Source organism: Anguilla anguilla, chromosome 4 (genome assembly GCF_013347855.1).
Source record: "Anguilla anguilla isolate fAngAng1 chromosome 4, fAngAng1.pri, whole genome shotgun sequence".
NCBI lineage: Eukaryota > Metazoa > Chordata > Actinopteri > Anguilliformes > Anguillidae > Anguilla > Anguilla anguilla.
The window spans coordinates 4,944,508-4,962,291 of NC_049204.1; the positions used below are offsets into that span (position 1 = coordinate 4,944,508).

At 43.6% G+C, this 17,784-nt stretch overlaps 2 protein-coding genes across 3 annotated transcripts in view; one reads left to right on the top strand and one right to left on the bottom strand.

Moving 5' to 3' along the window:
* Window positions 1–854: 854 nt before the first annotated feature.
* Window positions 855–7,131, top strand: tm4sf4 (transmembrane 4 L six family member 4). The gene is made up of 5 exons (XM_035412709.1): window positions 855–1,202; window positions 2,603–2,692; window positions 3,260–3,405; window positions 4,621–4,804; window positions 5,624–7,131. Exons 1-5 carry the CDS (start codon window positions 1,029–1,031, stop codon window positions 5,639–5,641), a joined length of 612 nt encoding a protein of 203 aa, XP_035268600.1. The 5' UTR covers window positions 855–1,028; the 3' UTR covers window positions 5,642–7,131.
* Window positions 7,132–8,147: 1,016 nt separating this feature from the next.
* Window positions 8,148–17,784, bottom strand: part of wwtr1 (WW domain containing transcription regulator 1) — a 48,132-nt gene continuing 38,495 nt past the window's right edge. The window contains exons 4-7 of one of the 2 annotated variants that reach the window (XM_035414830.1): window positions 16,747–17,015; window positions 12,223–12,350; window positions 11,622–11,734; window positions 8,148–11,073 (exon numbers count right to left, since the gene is read on the bottom strand). In XM_035414830.1, the coding sequence (XP_035270721.1) occupies window positions 10,892–11,073; window positions 11,622–11,734; window positions 12,223–12,350; window positions 16,747–17,015 (692 nt within the window). In that variant the 3' untranslated portion in view covers window positions 8,148–10,891. The remainder of the gene's footprint in view (window positions 11,074–11,621; window positions 11,735–12,222; window positions 12,351–16,746; window positions 17,016–17,784) is intronic. The other variant, XM_035414831.1, reaches the window with a different exon arrangement.

Consider the following 17,784-nt stretch of genomic DNA (forward strand, 5'->3'; position numbering starts at 1 on the left):
TCTTTGAAGCCGGGTTACCCACCTCTGGTAATTCGTGGTTTATACATGTAGGCCTATATGTTTCGATTTTTCTGCGGAAAGAACTTGAAACGCTCATATCACGCTAACAAATATTTGTTGGATAGTCAGTCAAGTTCAAAGTCCGCTGACTAAGCCTAATACGACGGTACTGAAAACTACAGAACATTAGGCTGGAGCCTTCTCTTACTGAATGTGTGGGCTGTTACTGAAGAATAGCCATGGTCATCATATAAGTGGAAACGAGGAATAATGAAGGCTTTGTATTATAGCAAGACCGAGGCAACCACATACATGGCTTTGGCCACCCGTGGTCTCTTTAAATGACGCAGCTTTCGGCGTGTGCTTATTTATTTTTTATGTAGCCTATTTAATATTCTAGGCTTTTTAACCAGGATAGGCTCATTGAGATTATAAAATCTTTTTCAAGAGCTACTTGGCCTCGACAGGCAGCAACAAGTCAATCACGCAGTTACAGGCGGAAAACATATGTCAAATAATAATGATAATAATAATAATAATGTTTCTTTGTAATGAAAAACGTAGCCCAATTCTTTAAGTCAGAATCTTGTGTAGTTTTATCTACCATTGTGATTGGTATCTGTACAGGTACATCCGTGAATTACATAAAATATTTCATCTCAAATGTGACGTAGGCCTTCGAAAAAGCCCTTTTCAAAAAACATACTATAATTCGAAGGGCCCAGCGTTCAACAACCGTCAGCAGGTATACTGGTTTGATGGGGCCCCTGCAAATCTAATTGTCCTGGTAGAACATTAACGGAGGCAGATGGCCGTCACAGCCTAGCCCCGCTGTAAATCAAATTTTAAGCAATGACATCATTCGTCCAGGGGTCTATAAATGCTTCTGTCTGATCAAAAAACCTGGAGCTTCTATTCAGCAATACAGACTCACTGGAGAGGTTGAAGTTTTTTTTTTTTGTGGTTTTTTTAAATTATTTTTTTGAAACTGCTTCTGTACTCCAGTTTGCCCACAGCAATCAGGAACCATGTGCTCTGGTAGTTGCGCCAAATGTCTGGGCATCACCCTCATCCCACTGGCTATCCTTTGCGTTCTATGCAATATCTTGCTGTTTTTTCCGGGCGGTGTGCCCGCTTCAGGCAATGAAAACATCACCGACGAGGTGTGGTACTTCGGCGGCATACTCGGGTCTGGCGTTTTGGTGAGTAGGCTGAAGTACTTCAGATTGTTGTGTGTCGCGTAATATGCTTGCGGGAAGTTGTGATCGCAAATGTGTCCAAACGCTGGCACCGCGGAGGTGCAACGGAGTCCGCTGCTTTATAGCGGTCATCAGAATGTTACCGATGAGTTAAAACGGTTGATACAGTTTATTCACATCACCTCTTCTCTTAGTTCTGAATTTTAAGGTGAATACAGGAACCAAGTGACACTGTTGACCAGAGCTTAACATCGCTGTTCTAAACATTATTTCAGGCTGGATTTTGGAAATCATTTAAGCAACAGCTCACTGGGCGCAATTTAAAAAAAAGTTTCCAGCTAAACCTGATAAGCATTGCTTAGAACTAACAGCAGATATTGTGATTGAAAAGATATTTAACTTTCGAATAAAAACCTGCACTTTATCCTCCAACGGTGCTGAGGGCATTTGTTTAGGTCAAAAGACAAATTACTGTACTTTAAGGTGCTTCTATTTATATTTACCATCGCAACATGAATGCAAAATGTACGCTTTTTAAGTAATGACTTCTATAAGAAACATTTTGAGCCAGTTTCGCAGTCACAGATTAAGCCAAACCCTAAACTAAATTCTGTTTTGAACGGAGATTCCCCATAAAAAAAACTCAGTTTAATCCAAGACCATGATTAATCTGTGTCTGAGAAACCAGCCTAATGTTAATCAGGTAAACAAATTAAATTGGTTTTTTTTAAAAAAAAAAGCCATACAGGCAATCTTTCCTGAGAGGGAGAAAGAGAGATGTCACACAATGTTCTCTTACAAAATTATGAAAAATACAGTACAAGTATGTTTTCTCAAAATATTCAGCATTATACATGCTTTAAAATGAATAATGTACAAACATTAATAGTGTGTACATGAAATAATATGTATACATTTCTAGACATAAAAATACGTAATGTTTTGGTCAATATACAGTTATTTGGGGAAAATATATATTTTTTTAGAGAATCAGAGAGAAACATCAGAGAGAATAATGCTCCCTAACAGCAGCTAAGATCCACATTTTAATTTGGTGCGATACAGATTCAGTATATATCAATTTGTGTGAGGAACATATTTGTGAATATTGGCTCATCACAGATAAAAAGATGAATTTGTTTTAGCTTGCCCAAAAATGGGTGCTTATCCACAGAAAAACAGACATGTAGAAGAAGAAAAAAAAGTGTTTCGGACATATACCCCTTCGTCAGACCATCCTTATGGTTCAATAAATATTTAAAGGGTGTTGGAGTCTGGGCGGACTGCGTTAGTGTAAGCTTCAATCAGATGAAATAAATGTAGAGAGATGTTCCTCGTTCCTGGTTTTCCTCATTCTCCCCACGTTCCCATAATTCCACATTCCCATTTTCCCTTTGTTTCAGATGATCTTCCCTGCCCTCGTCTTCCTGGGATTGAAGAACAATGACTGCTGCGGTTGCTGTGGCAATGAAAGTTGCGGGAAACGCTTTGCGGTGAGTAAAAGAAACACACACGGACACACAAACATGCAAGCATGCACGCGCACACACACACATATACACATGCATGCATACACACATACACATGCATGCACATACATACACACATACACATGCATGCACATACATACACATATACACATGCATGCGCGCACATACACACACACACATACACATGCATGCACATACATACACATATACACATGCATGCGCACACACATACACACACACATACACATATACACATGCACGCAAACCTATATTTTCACTAATACAATACTAATATGTATTGAAAGTGTCCAATTTTTTCCTGATCACAGGCCTGTGATCCAGGCCTGTAAAATACTCCTTCCTACAGACAGATACAGACAGAGAGATGGCTTCTATATCTGAATAATGTGTGTTAAATATGTGAGTGGCACACCTTCTCTGATATTCTCTACAAAACAGAACAGTGGCCGAACCAGTCTGGATGATAATATGATAGTAATGTAGTGTTAGTGTATATTTGCGGGTGTCAGGCTCTTCCCTGGTCAGTGTGCATGCCTCTGGTCTCTGCAGATGTTCACGTCCATCATCTTTGCCGGAGTGGGACTGGCCGGTGCCGGGTACTCCATCATCATCTCCGCCGTCGCAATTAACCGCGGACCCAAATGCGGCCTGGACACGGCCAGCAACGCCACGTTTGTTTATCCTTTCGAAGAAGGGTAAGTTAAGGAGCGCCTTTTTATTTTTATTTTTAATCTGCAGCTCCAGCTTCCAAACGCAAACATTTTTTTGGGTGCGTTTCAGCGATTACCCGCTTCATTTAACCCTTTTATCGCGCGAGGTCACAAATACGTGATTAGAATGTTCCTAACTGAACATTCTAACGCTGATGGAACAATCGCTACTGGTAATTGAAAACGACCGAGTTCTAGAACACCGACTCGGAATTTTGAAAAAATCTTTTTTTTTTTTTTTTTTTTTTTTTTAAATCTACTCTTCAAAGGATTAAGTCAATGATTGGCTAAATAGTTCGAAGGCTTTAAACTGGTTGCTGATTGAAGGGAAACCACAAAAAACGGGCATACACTGAAGCCCTCCTGCACATCGACAGTGTCATTTTTTGGGAGTTATGTTCTTATGTTAATATTGCAGCTGCTAATATTGCAGTTATGTTCTTATGTTAATATGCAGCTGTTAATATTTCTGCATGTGATTGTCTTTGATTGTGTAGGCAGTCTAGCAAGTAACATGTATTGTATATATTTCTTAATGACTGTTAAAATAGCCCTTTTTCCATAGTAAAATTACAAGCTTCTTGCATATGTATGTTTTGATAATACAGTGATGTTGGGGTCCATTCGAGTGATGTTGGGGTCCGTTCCATTTTTTAAAGAACCCTATAGAGCATTATTAGCATTTGTAAATTAATGAATGCCACCCCTTGCACCTTGTGGACACTTGCTTCTTCATAGGACATCCATTCCATTTCTTGACAAGTCCGCAATTTGTCGTTATTTATGACCGCAGTCTAGATGCTCATGGTTCAGATTTGCCCAAACCCAATTTGAACTGCGTCAGCGCTGAGTTTTGATGTTAGATCTGAGCGAATATGATCCGGCAGGTGTCTCCTCCCGTCCCTGTCATCCTACCGACAAACACCATCCCATGATAATCATGCAGGATTATTAAACTCAAATTGAAACTTGAAAATGTAAAAAAAAAAAAACACCTCATTCCAAACATGCAGAAATGCACGTTTAAAAAGTTTTTTTTCCAAGTGAATTTCCTAAAACTGAAATGGAATCGATCCTTCCAAACCCTGGTCCCTGTGAACCTGGAGCGAGTGTTCTCCTCAGGCCTGAAAGAAGCCTTAGTTCTCACCACCTCCCCCCCCCCCCCCCCCCCCCCCCGCCCCTCTCACCTGTCCTCTCCAGGAACTACCTGTCGAACCACTCGATGTGGGACGCCTGCCTGCAGCCGGAGGGCATCGTGCCCTGGCACCTGACGCTCTTCTCCCTGCTGCTGGTCATGGGGCTGGTGCAGGCGGCCCTGTGCGCCTTCCAGGTCCTCAACGGTCTCATCGGCACCATCTGCGGGGACTGCTGCGGCTGCTGCGGGGTGAGGGGCGCTTAGCAACAGGCGCTTAGCGACGGGCGCTTAGCAATGGCCGCTTAGCGACAGGCGCTTAGCAATGCCCGTCGCGGGACAGATTATACAGATTATGACCAGCGACGGGCACTTACCAACAGTCGCTTAGCAACACCCGTCGGGGGGCAGATTATACAGATTATGACACTGCTGTAGATTATGACAGATTATATAGATTATGTCACTGCTGTAGATTATGACAGATTATATAGATTATGACACTACAGTAGATTATGACAGATTATATAGATTATGATACTACAGTAGATTATGACAGATTATAAAGATTATGACCCTGCTGTAGATTATGACGTATTATATAGATTATGACACTGCTGTAGATTATGAAGATTATATAGATTGTGACAGATTATATAGATTATGACACTGCTGTAGATTTACATATTATATAAATAATGATACTACAGTATATTATGACAGATTATATAGATTATGATACTACAGTAGATTATGATGAATTATGTAGATTATGACAGATTACGTAGTTATGAAGATTATGACACAACTGTAGATTATGACAGGGAAACAAACCTACTATTCCACATCTATTTTATCTGGAGAATTAAATTTTTGTTTGTTTGATTATGCACATACTTTGCTTGTAAAAAAGTATGTTAAATTTCAGTGTTAAACTTGAAATGCTGGACTGATTTTTTTTTTTTTTGAAAAAAGATCATTTCCCATAAGGTAAAATTATGTGTGAGATATTTTTGTTCTGAAATGACATGAGTTTGAAAAACTGACATTCTGACATTTTTTCTATTCCAGGGTGATGGAGCTGTTTGAAGGAGAACCGTGATGAATATGACAAAGGGAATTTTAAATATTATATAATTAACTTTTCATATGTTGGTTTTTTCATCACATATTTATGAGATACATTTTTTCAGTTTTTAAAAATGCAAAGTAATATCTGGTATAAGAAACTTTTCTGGAGGACTCTATAGTCTTATGATGGCAAAGAAAATTCCAAGTTCTTGAATATGTTGAATATTTATTTTACATTATTACAATGAATTAATTACCTCCTTTTTTTTTTTACTTCAGAACAGACAGAATTTGCTCAGTCAAAATTAGATTTGTAATTTATATTTTTTTCCACTATCTTTAATAACAAAATGATAAAATGTAAAATTACAAAATTTTAAAAGAATGTACCAATACAAAATTTTATAATAGTGGCAAGATGCGGGACGCTGTCCACATCGGGTTGACTGTGAAGGATGTATAGTTTCCTCTGAAAAGCAGGTTGAACAAATACTATAAGTAAAGAATAGAAAAGCACAAAAAAGGATCATCCTCTTGCGTCCCAAACATGACATTACAATGCCAGACAGAAAAATACAGATTGCATGAATGTCCAATGAAATATCTGGGATCAAACAGGGCAAAGCTAGTTTGAAAAAAACAAAAAAAAAAAAAAAAAACAAAAAAAAAAAAAAACAGGCCTGTTCTGAGACAGGGGTCAGAGTTCAGCAGCGTTTTGTACCAGGAAGTGTAGAGAGAGTGGGAGTCTGTTCTGCATTTCAGGCAAATGGAATTCATAATTTCCATGTTTGATTATGGAAATTGTCTTTCATAAATTAAAAAAAAAAACAAAAAAAAACTGTGGACATCTGTTCGTAGAAGAGAAGACGTCCTGTTGGCGTTAGTGGTGTTAGTGCGGCAGAACCGATGCTGAAACACTGCTCTTAATTTCAAGGGGACCTAATGAAACGAACGTGACCATAGAACAAAAAAAAAAAAAAAACAACACCACAGAGTCTGTGTTACCACTAGATTTACCTGTATCCCCATCCGGCTTGTTCTAAGTTTGACTTTGAGTTGCATAACTTTATACAACACTGTTCCGCACTGCTAATGTTTACAGAGCCATCACGGCTCTGATATTTACTGCACCGCAAACTGTCTTTGCCCTTCCTTTTGTGCTCTTATTTTTATAAGATCATTCATGAGGACAGCTGTGTTCCCCTGACCATTAAATAAATTATCATCATCATCGCCTGTCAGACATTCACTAAATTTTTACAGCGCACTGTATGTACCGAATGTGGGACCATATATTATTTTCAAATATTGACAGTGAGTGAATTATTTACGGAAACAGGTTAAGGGCAATAGCAGTGCTTGCACTTTAAATGGACGTTAAAGAGAAGACAAAATGTTTTTTTTTTTTTTGTGTGTGTTGTTGCAAGACTTGGTTGTGGATGTTATGTGAGATTCATGGCTCATAAACATGATGGTAACTGAATAAAAATGATTGCTTGTTTTGTTAAGTGCATTTTCAGGCTCTGTTTATTGTCTCAGCTGTTGGGGCTTAAAGAGGAAAGAGGAACTAGCTTTTGAGTTCAGATTAAGGTTTCCTGTTTATCTCTTCATTTGGAACACATGCGCTTAAAAAGAAAAAAAAAAACGTAAATAACCTCATTGCATAATTTTCATCTCCAGAATGTAAGAACATTATTTGAAAAAAGGATATTGTTCATCAGACTTAGCAGTTTATGTTTTTAATGGTAAATAATAGCTCTAGTTATTAAATTGGTCATTTTTTTGTTTTTATTTCATAATCTATTTTATTGATGTAAAATTGTTGGATTTGGTTATTGTGTTTATTCCTTGCTTTATTGTTCTGAATACTCACATGCTTTCGATATCGGCACTTTTAGCACTTTTTTCAAGTACTTTTAGTTTGAATGAAAAAAGTGAGAAAAGAAAAAGTCGTATACATATGAACATATACAATAAGTTATCATCATCACAGCAAATTTGGATTTTTTAAAAAAAATGTCACGTTATCTAAACATGACAGAATGACGTTATCTGGGGCACTGCAATCCATGCAGAGACTGTAAAAAAATCCATGATGGCATTACGCCCCCTGGTGGCCATTCTGCTACTGTGTTTGAAAATGAGCGTCATCATTCTTGACGAACATGCCTCCTGCGTAAAAAACACATGGTGCCCCTATGATCATCTTGCATAATCTAGAAGTATGCAAGATAATCAAAATTGCCATTATAACGTGTTTTTATGAAATTAGAAATTGATTTGTAATCTGCCTTATATTTATCTAATATTTTTTCGATAGAGTATGGATAGATAGCTCCTGAAATTGTGATTCATAAGCAAAGCTTCCCTTCTGGAGTTTGCATAAAGACGTTAAATTACTTTTAAAATATGTATTAAGGTTTGTCCTTAAATCATATGCAGTAATGTGGAATTTAAACGCAAAGACCAGTAGACTCGCCAAGACAAAACACCAAACTCAGTGCACGTTGGTTACGGAAACATTTTTATTTTTTAAGAAGTTACAAGAGCATGTATTTGTTGCCCATGTCAGATGTTTTTTTTTTGTTGAGGTTACATTTCTCCACATGAACTCCACACCACCATTAAACGCATTGCACTCATGCATCGTTAGTCTGCGACACCAGATTTACTCCATCCACTTTCACGTTCATTTTGAAACCTGCAGAGAATACAGCTCTTTCCGCGTGCAGTCATAGCAGAAACAACGCGCCAAAGCATTCAAATATAATTCTAGCACCTTTTCAAAACTGTGCTCCACACCACCCCACGTCGTCACTGCCACATTATCCCACTGGCGGCACACACCTGTCAATCATTATAGTCTCCGTTTCTTATGGTTGACATATTTTTATTTTTTATTTAATTTTGGGCAAAGAATGAGCTGATTAAATGCTAGTTTTTCGCCATAATCGTTACCCTACTCTTGGAAACCTCACCCTAAAATGCGTCTTTTGACAGTGAATTGATTATGTCCACCAATAATGTGGTTTAAAACACGAGGAAACTGAATGGTCGCATTTATCTAGCTAAAAGCGTCTTCAACAGGGGTAACGTTTGAGGTATACTATTTTGCCGTACTATAAAAATGAGTACAGTACGTCAGTTTCGCGCCTCACGACGTAGCCACACACCCCCTGCCAAGGTAATAGTGACGCATTGTCGAGTTAAAATACTCATGTTTCGAATGCAAGACGCGGTAAGTAGTGCCCAATGTTTCTTAACCATAACTTGTTTTTTTAAAGACTTAAAACCTTCCAACACTGTATAGATTAATAACATACAATAACGTCGAATTATGGTGTAGTTTCCCGCTCAGCAATACTCTGTTGTGCGTTTGCACCGATAAAGTGATCAATTCATTGCGTTACACAAAACCTCCCGGTATCCGTTTATAATGGGGAGTGGACTTCGATCTCTACGTTTCCTATTTTGTTCCAAAGGCTTTCGATTAGAAGCTCTGTCGTCTATCAAGACATTAGATATGTCCTCTACCTGTGAGGAGGCTTCAGGGCTCGGGCCCATCACGTAGGCCAATGTTTTTTTTAATTGTCTCGCTCTCCTTGTATAAGATATCGTCTGAGTACGTTCCAGCATATTTTCACTCATAAACGCACGAATCTAGGACGTCATGAGCAGTGTGCATCGAACCGTCCCCCCCCCCTCCCCCCACGTACTATTTGCCCAATGCCATCACTTCTTGCCACCTCAGTCCTGTCGGTCTCCATAGTAACCAAACATAGTATACTCATGTTAAATATTGGTGTTTACAAACCACCTATGCTAGATATACCAAAATAGTAATTCAACATGCAATATAAAAGTGGAAACCGCGGTGTCGTGAATATAACACACTGCAGCGGGGTTGGGCAGAATGAGAAATAATTCACGTCTTGACCGTTAGGTCCGTTTCATTCGGCGAACACTCAGCGTTTCCCCCGTAGCTACTCTCCGCAGTGCAGGTATTACAGAAATGCCCCCTATGGGTTTAACAATCTTCCCTCCCTGAAAAATCTAAAAGATTGGGTGTTGGGATCTGTTCTTTAAACATACAAAGTGTGTACTGTAGGCCTACTTTGCTGATATTTACAAAGTGGGAACCTTTTGATCACCTGAATCAATCAACCTTGATGCCCTCAGCAATCAGTTTCCATACAGAGTTTAACCCATTGCTGACCTGTAGTGCTTTGAAATCACAATGTACTAAAAAAAAAAAAAATCTCTGAAAAAAATTGATCATGGCTCTCGATAAATACTAAAATGCAATCTTAAAAGTCATAATATGGCACCAGATGCAAAAAGGATGATCTGGACTATTTTACAGTATATAAAAAGAATACTGTAGTGTTATATAAAAAGTACATGATAGAAAACAAGTCTACTCCTGAACAGCGCAAGGTCTGTTTTTCTAATAACTAAACTGGCATAAGTTTAAGGATACTTCTTAAAATTAAAATAAATCTTTTTCTTTTTCTTAAAACAATGAAATTAACCTTTATACAATTTTCACTTTATAAAAAAATTCCTGTCTTAAAGCTGTCTTTTTATAATAATGTATTTGGTACTTGTAAAAAATAGAAAATTTTGTTTTTAAGGCTTCTGAGTTTACAATCTTGACATAGTCATGATTAAGCAGTGGAGATTGCGGGTTCAAATCCCGGCTTCATCTCAGAGTCCACGAGGATGCATAGGGCGGTGTTGGCTAGGGAACCAACCGTTCGGCAGCCAGTACTGAACCCCGTTCAGGTTTGCAGCATCAAAGGAAGCGCTGGCTCCCTCTGCTGGCAGTGTAGTGTCCCTGCATGCATTCCACGGTCATGAGACTGCGTGACACAGCCAACTTTGGCGACTGCACGTTCGTGCCTGTTCTCGTCTCTCTCAGATGCAGGAATGCAGTTTTAATAATTATTTAAGTTTCTAAATATAGGGCACAAAAAAAGTTAATAAACTATCCTACATAATATACAAACACACTTCTATACTTTGTTTGGTGTGGCTACCATTTCAGCGATTCACTGTACAATTGTCATAAATGCCAAAAGAAAACGTACTATTAGCCTAAAAAAATAAAATAAAAAAACTTTGGCTAGTGGTTTTTTTTAATTATTTTTTGAAGTCAGAGGGATTTGTCTATGACTTTTAGGCAGTTTTAACGTATTATAACATTGTGGAAATGTGGGGGGAAGGAATTGGGAGTGATTTCCCGGGACAGGTGCAGTCTCTGGTCCTCTACAGCCAGGTGAGGAAAGGCTCGCTCTTGTTCAGCACGGACTCCATGTCGTTGAGGATGGGGAGGAGGTCGGCCCCCTCCAGCGTTCCCAGGTCCACGTTGGTTCCGGGCAGCGAGTCCAGGAAGTCCGGGAAACGGCTGGGCTGCGGGGCGGCCATATTGACCTGAGGGAGGCTCTCACCTGAGAGGGGGAAGGTGGTTGGGAGAGAGAGGAAGGGAGGGGGGGAAGGGAGAGAAAGAGGGCGGGAGAGAACGAGCGAGAGAGAGAGGGGGAAAACAGAGACAGAGAGGGGGGAGGGGAAGAGGGAAGTTAAAGAGAGAGAAAGGGGGATGAGACAGAGAGGCAAAAGAGGAAGAAAGCAGGCAAGAGTGAGAAGCAAAAGACAAGAGACGTAGAAGGAAAGAAGGAGAGAAAGATGAAGCGGGGTAGAGAGTGAGAGGTTAAGAGATTTTTTATTTTCTTACTGAGGTATTACAATTATATTTTCAAAGGTGGGGGGGGGGGGGGGGCGGGAGTGTAAGTGTGTTTTTGCTGGAGGCGAACAATCTTTTATTAGCCACTGATCTTTTACTTTTGGGGTTTCGCTGTTAAATGCACTTCCTGTTAGCGGCTTTGGCTAACAGGCGCCTGCCGGACGGGCTGAGCGGTTGCCCTGCGAGCCAGGGGTTGGGGGGGTTGGGGGGGGGGGTGGGGGGGTAGGTGGGAGAAGGGGGGGGTGGGGGGAGTACCTGTGTCCATCTCGTCCACGTTGTTGAGGAAGTCCTCGGGGGTGGTGGGGATGCTGTAGCACCCCAGGCCCAGGCCGCTGTCCGTGCTCTGCTCCCGGGAGTGGAACGGCCCGCTGGGGGTGCACAAATCACAGCCGCCCGCTCAGTACGCCGGCCAATCAGAACGCTCCCTCACCCCCTGCCAGTACACTGAACCTTGTCCCCAGCCAATCAAAACCCTCCTTCACTCCCATCCAATCAAAAACACTCACTCACCCCCTGCCAGTACACTGAACCCTGTCCCCAGCCAATCAAAATCATGTTACTTTGGGTACCACGTTAGCTGAAACAGCCATGGTTTGGTGACATGAACACCTGTGTGGAAATTTTCCATCGGGGAGCTGTTATATGGAGTTACAAATATCTCAGTCTGTACCAGAGTATGGGGAGGGGAAAGAGAGAAAGGGAGACAGAAACACAGAGAAAGACGAGGAGAGTAAGAAGAAGGGGGAGGGTGAGAGAGGGACAGGGGGTGAGAGAGGGAAGAAAGTGATGGAGAGAGAGAAAAAGAGGCAGAGTGAGGGAAAGGGACAGAAAGAGACGGAGGAGAGTGGGCACTTGCCTGTTGAGGAAGGGGTCGGTGCTGTTGCTAGGCACGGATCCCTGGTTCATGGAGGCGGGGTTGACGGCTGGGGGGACGGGAGCCATGCTGTCTGAGTCCATGGGCAGCTGCCTGCACAGCGCCACCTCCTGGAGAGAAAAGGGAAAAATCTGAGTCAAGCGTCAACCACTAGACCGAGGTTCAGGAGTGCAAAAGGGGAGCAAACTGGTGTTCGTACATGACTGGGGTTAGTACTGTCTGGGGCTAGTACAGACTGGGGTTAGTACTGTCTGGGGTGAGTACAGACTGGGGCTAATACTGTCTGGGGCTAATACTGTCTGGGGTTAGTACAGACTGGGGCTAGTACTGTCTGGGGCTAGTAGTGTCTGGGGTTAGTACAGACTGGGGCTAGTACTGTCTGGGGTTACTACAGACGTGGGCTAGTACTGTCTGGGGTTAGTACAGACTGGGGCTAGTACTGTCTGGGGTTAGTACATGACTGGGGCTAGTACTGTCTGGGGCTAGTACAGACTGGGGCTAATACTGTCTGGGGCTAGTACAGACTGGGGCTAATACTGTCTGGGGCTAGTACAGACTGGGGCTAATACTGTCTGGGGTTAGTACAGACTGGAGTTAGTACAGACTTGGGGCTCGTACAGACAGGGGTTAGTACAGACTGGGGCTAGTACAGATTGGGGCTAGTACTTTCTGGGACTAGTACAAACTGGGGTTAATACAGACTGGGGCTAGTACAAACTGGTACTAGTACAGACTGTAGTTAGTGCAGACTGGGACTAGTACAAACTGGTGCTAGTACAGACTGTGGTTAGTACAGACTGGGGTTAGTACAGACTGGGGCTAGTACAGATTGGGGCTAGTACTTTCTGGGACTAGTACAAACTGGGGTTAATACAGACTGGGGCTAGTACAAACTGGTACTAGTACAGACTGTAGTTAGTGCAGACTGGGACTAGTACAAACTGGAGTTAGTACAGACTTGGGGCTCGTACAGACAGGGGTTAGTACAGACTGGGGCTAGTACAGATTGGGGCTAGTACTTTCTGGGACTAGTACAAACTGGGGTTAATACAGACTGGGGCTAGTACAAACTGGTACTAGTACAGACTGTAGTTAGTGCAGACTGGGACTAGTACAAACTGGTGCTAGTACAGACTGTGGTTAGTACAGACTGGGGTTAGTACAGACTGGGGTTAGTACAGACTGGGGCTAGTACAGATTGGGGCTAGTACTTTCTGGGACTAGTACAAACTGGGGTTAATACAGACTGGGGCTAGTACAAACTGGTACTAGTACAGACTGTAGTTAGTGCAGACTGGGACTAGTACAAACTGGTGCTAGTACAGACTGTGGTTAGTACAGACTGGGGTTAGTACAGACTGGGGCTAGTACAGATTGGGGCTAGTACTTTCTGGGACTAGTACAAACTGGGGTTAATACAGACTGGGGCTAGTACAAACTGGTACTAGTACAGACTGTAGTTAGTGCAGACTAGGACTAGTACAAACTGGAGTTAGTACAGACTTGGGGCTCGTACAGACAGGGGTTAGTACAGACTGGGGCTAGTACAGATTGGGGCTAGTACTTTCTGGGACTAGTACAAACTGGGGTTAATACAGACTGGGGCTAGTACAAACTGGTACTAGTACAGACTGTAGTTAGTGCAGACTGGGACTAGTACAAACTGGTGCTAGTACAGACTGTGGTTAGTACAGACTGGGGTTAGTACAGACTGGGGCTAGTACAGATTGGGGCTAGTACTTTCTGGGACTAGTACAAACTGGGGTTAATACAGACTGGGGCTAGTACAAACTGGTACTAGTACAGACTGTAGTTAGTGCAGACTGGGACTAGTACAAACTGGAGTTAGTACAGACTTGGGGCTCGTACAGACAGGGGTTAGTACAGACTGGGGCTAGTACAGATTGGGGCTAGTACTTTCTGGGACTAGTACAAACTGGGGTTAATACAGACTGGGGCTAGTACAAACTGGTACTAGTACAGACTGTAGTTAGTGCAGACTGGGACTAGTACAAACTGGTGCTAGTACAGACTGTGGTTAGTACAGACTGGGGTTAGTACAGACTGGGGTTAGTACAGACTGGGGCTAGTACAGATTGGGGCTAGTACTTTCTGGGACTAGTACAAACTGGGGTTAATACAGACTGGGGCTAGTACAAACTGGTACTAGTACAGACTGTAGTTAGTGCAGACTGGGACTAGTACAAACTGGTGCTAGTACAGACTGTGGTTAGTACAGACTGGGGTTAGTACAGACTGGGGCTAGTACTTTCTGGGACTAGTACAAACTGGGGTTAATACAGACTGGGGCTAGTACAAACTGGTACTAGTACAGACTGTAGTTAGTGCAGACTGGGACTAGTACAAACTGGAGTTAGTACAGACTTGGGGCTCGTACAGACAGGGGTTAGTACAGACTGGGGCTAGTACAGATTGGGGCTAGTACTTTCTGGGACTAGTACAAACTGGGGTTAATACAGACTGGGGCTAGTACAAACTGGTACTAGTACAGACTGTAGTTAGTGCAGACTGGGACTAGTACAAACTGGTGCTAGTACAGACTGTGGTTAGTACAGACTGGGGTTAGTACAGACTGGGGTTAGTACAGACTGGGGCTAGTACAGATTGGGGCTAGTACTTTCTGGGACTAGTACAAACTGGGGTTAATACAGACTGGGGCTAGTACAAACTGGTACTAGTACAGACTGTAGTTAGTGCAGACTGGGACTAGTACAAACTGGTGCTAGTACAGACTGTGGTTAGTACAGACTGGGGTTAGTACAGACTGGGGTTAGTACAGACTGGGGCTAGTACAGATTGGGGCTAGTACTTTCTGGGACTAGTACAAACTGGGGTTAATACAGACTGGGGCTAGTACAAACTGGTACTAGTACAGACTGTAGTTAGTGCAGACTGGGACTAGTACAAACTGGTGCTAGTACAGACTGGGGTTAGTACTGTTGGGGGTTAGTACAGACTGGGGCTAGTACTTTCTGGGGTTAGTACATAGTGGGGTTAGTACTTTCTGGGGTTAGTACACATTGGGGTTAGTACTTTCTGGGGTTAATACAGACTGGGGCTAGTAAAGACTGGAGTTTTTGTTTAAAAGCGGCAGAGAGGCGAGGCTGTGGCATCTCTGCGCACAGGGCGTGGCCAGGCGTCGAAACAAGGCTGTGGAGTCGGAAACGAAGACGCGAGAGCGGCTGTATTCCCGTAAATCTGCTGTGAAAACCGTGCCTGACTCTGGGATGTGAACCCGCAATCTACGGAGTTACGAGCCCATTTAGTTTCCCTTACTGGGAGCTTCCTCGTGCTGTCCGCAGACAGAGATAAGGAGCAGCAGGCGTCAGTCCTCAACTGCTGGCTGGCCTCCGGACGACCTCCGGACGACCTCTGGAAGGTCACGACGGTGGCTTGCGGGGAAGGGAGGACAGATTTTCGGGACACGGGGGCCCTGCGATTTTCGGGAAGATAAACACCTCCCTGAGGTGCGGCAACTGCCGTGTCTCCGAGCTGCCAGGTTTTCGTAAACACCGGATCCCGCAGCGCAGGGAACTCGCGAGGGAGAGAGAGAGAGACCGAGAGGGAGGAGAGCGGATCCAGAGTCATCTCGTCCCGCACTCAGCATAAACACAAGACCGCTGTAAACCGTCCCATCTCTCCCTGTGGTCTTCTCAGCGCGCGCGCGCAAGCTTCTCGTCCTGCTCAGATTCAACGCCAAACCAGGAGCTCAGTGGCCACCAGGGGGCGCCCAAGTTCAGACTGATGTAAACAACCCCCTCCCAAACGCCGAAAGTTTCCTCTTTATAATCCCTTGCGGGAAACGGCCAGGCCGTAAATGTTAGCCGTACATAACATTACTGACGCTTCAGGACTGCAGTGGCTCAGGGGTGTGGAGACCCGGATAAGGGCAAAACAGCAGCCCTTTTTTTTTTTTTTTGTTGTTTTTTTTCCCAGTTTGGAAAATTCCAGGGTTTTCCGAGAGTGTAACGGGACGTCTCTGGGCCAACGGGCCGGCCGGCCGGCGGGCGGGCGGAGCGACCGCGGCTGGACTTGCGGTCTTGCGGGAAAAGGGCGTGGCTAAGCGCTTGCCTGGATGATACCTTTTCCTGCTATACAAAGCAAATAAGCAACTCGCTGAACCGGAAGTCTGTGGGGGGGGGGGGGGGGGGGGGGGCAGGCCTGCCCAAAACAAACCCTGTGGGGCCTTCTTTTATTGTATTTTTTATTTTTATTAGACTACCTTTCACATTTCCCTGCCGAGCTGCCTTTACCTCTGGGCACCGCTCTCCCTGGCTTTGCACGCTGTAGCCTAGCCTAGCCAGGTTTGCCCTAGCGTATCCTAGCCCAGTCTGGCATATCCTAATGTATCCTACCCTAGCCTAGCCTGCCGTTCCACAGCATATATTAGCCTAGCCTGGCATACCCTAGTGTATCTAAGCCTAGCATGCCTAGCCATTGCATAGGGTATATTATCCTAGCCTAGCCGTGTGCACCCTAGCATACCTGTCTCATTAGCTCCTCTTGCCTCATGCGGATGCACTCCCTCTCCAGCTGGATCCTCTGCAGTCTCATCTTCTGCTGGTGCTGCTGCTGGGTGGTCAGGGGGTTGGGGAGGTTCATGAGCCCGGCCTGGGTGCCCTGCTGCTGGAGACTCTGCTGGGAAACTGGGGGGCTGGAGACCAGGGCCTGGGCCTGGACTGAGGCCTGCTGCTGCTGCTGCTGCTGCTGCTGTATCTGCGGGGGCGGGTGGGTCTGGTGGCGGTGCGTCATCACTGTTAACACGGAGAGACAGAGGGAGGGAAAGAGAGGTTTATAACCACGGGAACACCCTGAACACCCCGAGCGTTTATTCACGGCTGAACACCTCATTTAATACAGCCACCTAAAATTCAGTGTGCTACCTAAAGCACTAACCGTAAACCCCCCCCCCCCACCCCCCATCCCCCCATCCTGATCTCTTCCACACTGGAATCTACACCTACAGATACTGGGCCTAGACTGTCTGAAACCAGTGCGTGTGAGCGTGTGTGTGTGTGAGTACGTGTGTGTGTGTGCGTGTTTGTGCACGTGTGCATGTGTGTGTATAACCAGATGTGAACTTGGAACAAAACTGACAAAATCACATCAACAGAAGAAGCCTGCCTGGTAGTTTTCATGTGGAAAAAGGCTGTCTGTGTAACTCCTGCTCTCTTGGCAAAGCCGCCACCCCTCCCCTCCCCTCCCCTCCCCCCCTCACTGTCTGTGGGTTAAAAACCTCAGAGGTGAAGCCAAGAGCTGCTACACCAGGCCTTTCAGAAACTTCCAGAACTCCCGTCTACCCAAGAGATGGAGAGCAGGAAAAAAAAACTGATTTAAAAAAAATAAAAAAAACGTTTTTAAAAATGACTAACGAGATGCTAGATCAAGTGAAAAAAAAATCCTTGCAAACCCTGTTCAGGGAGAACCTACAGCTATGCCCAGAGGCCTCAGTGATATAAAATGATTATGAAGGTACTTAATTGACTCACTACATCATCATTAAATGCAGTGAGGTAACACCCC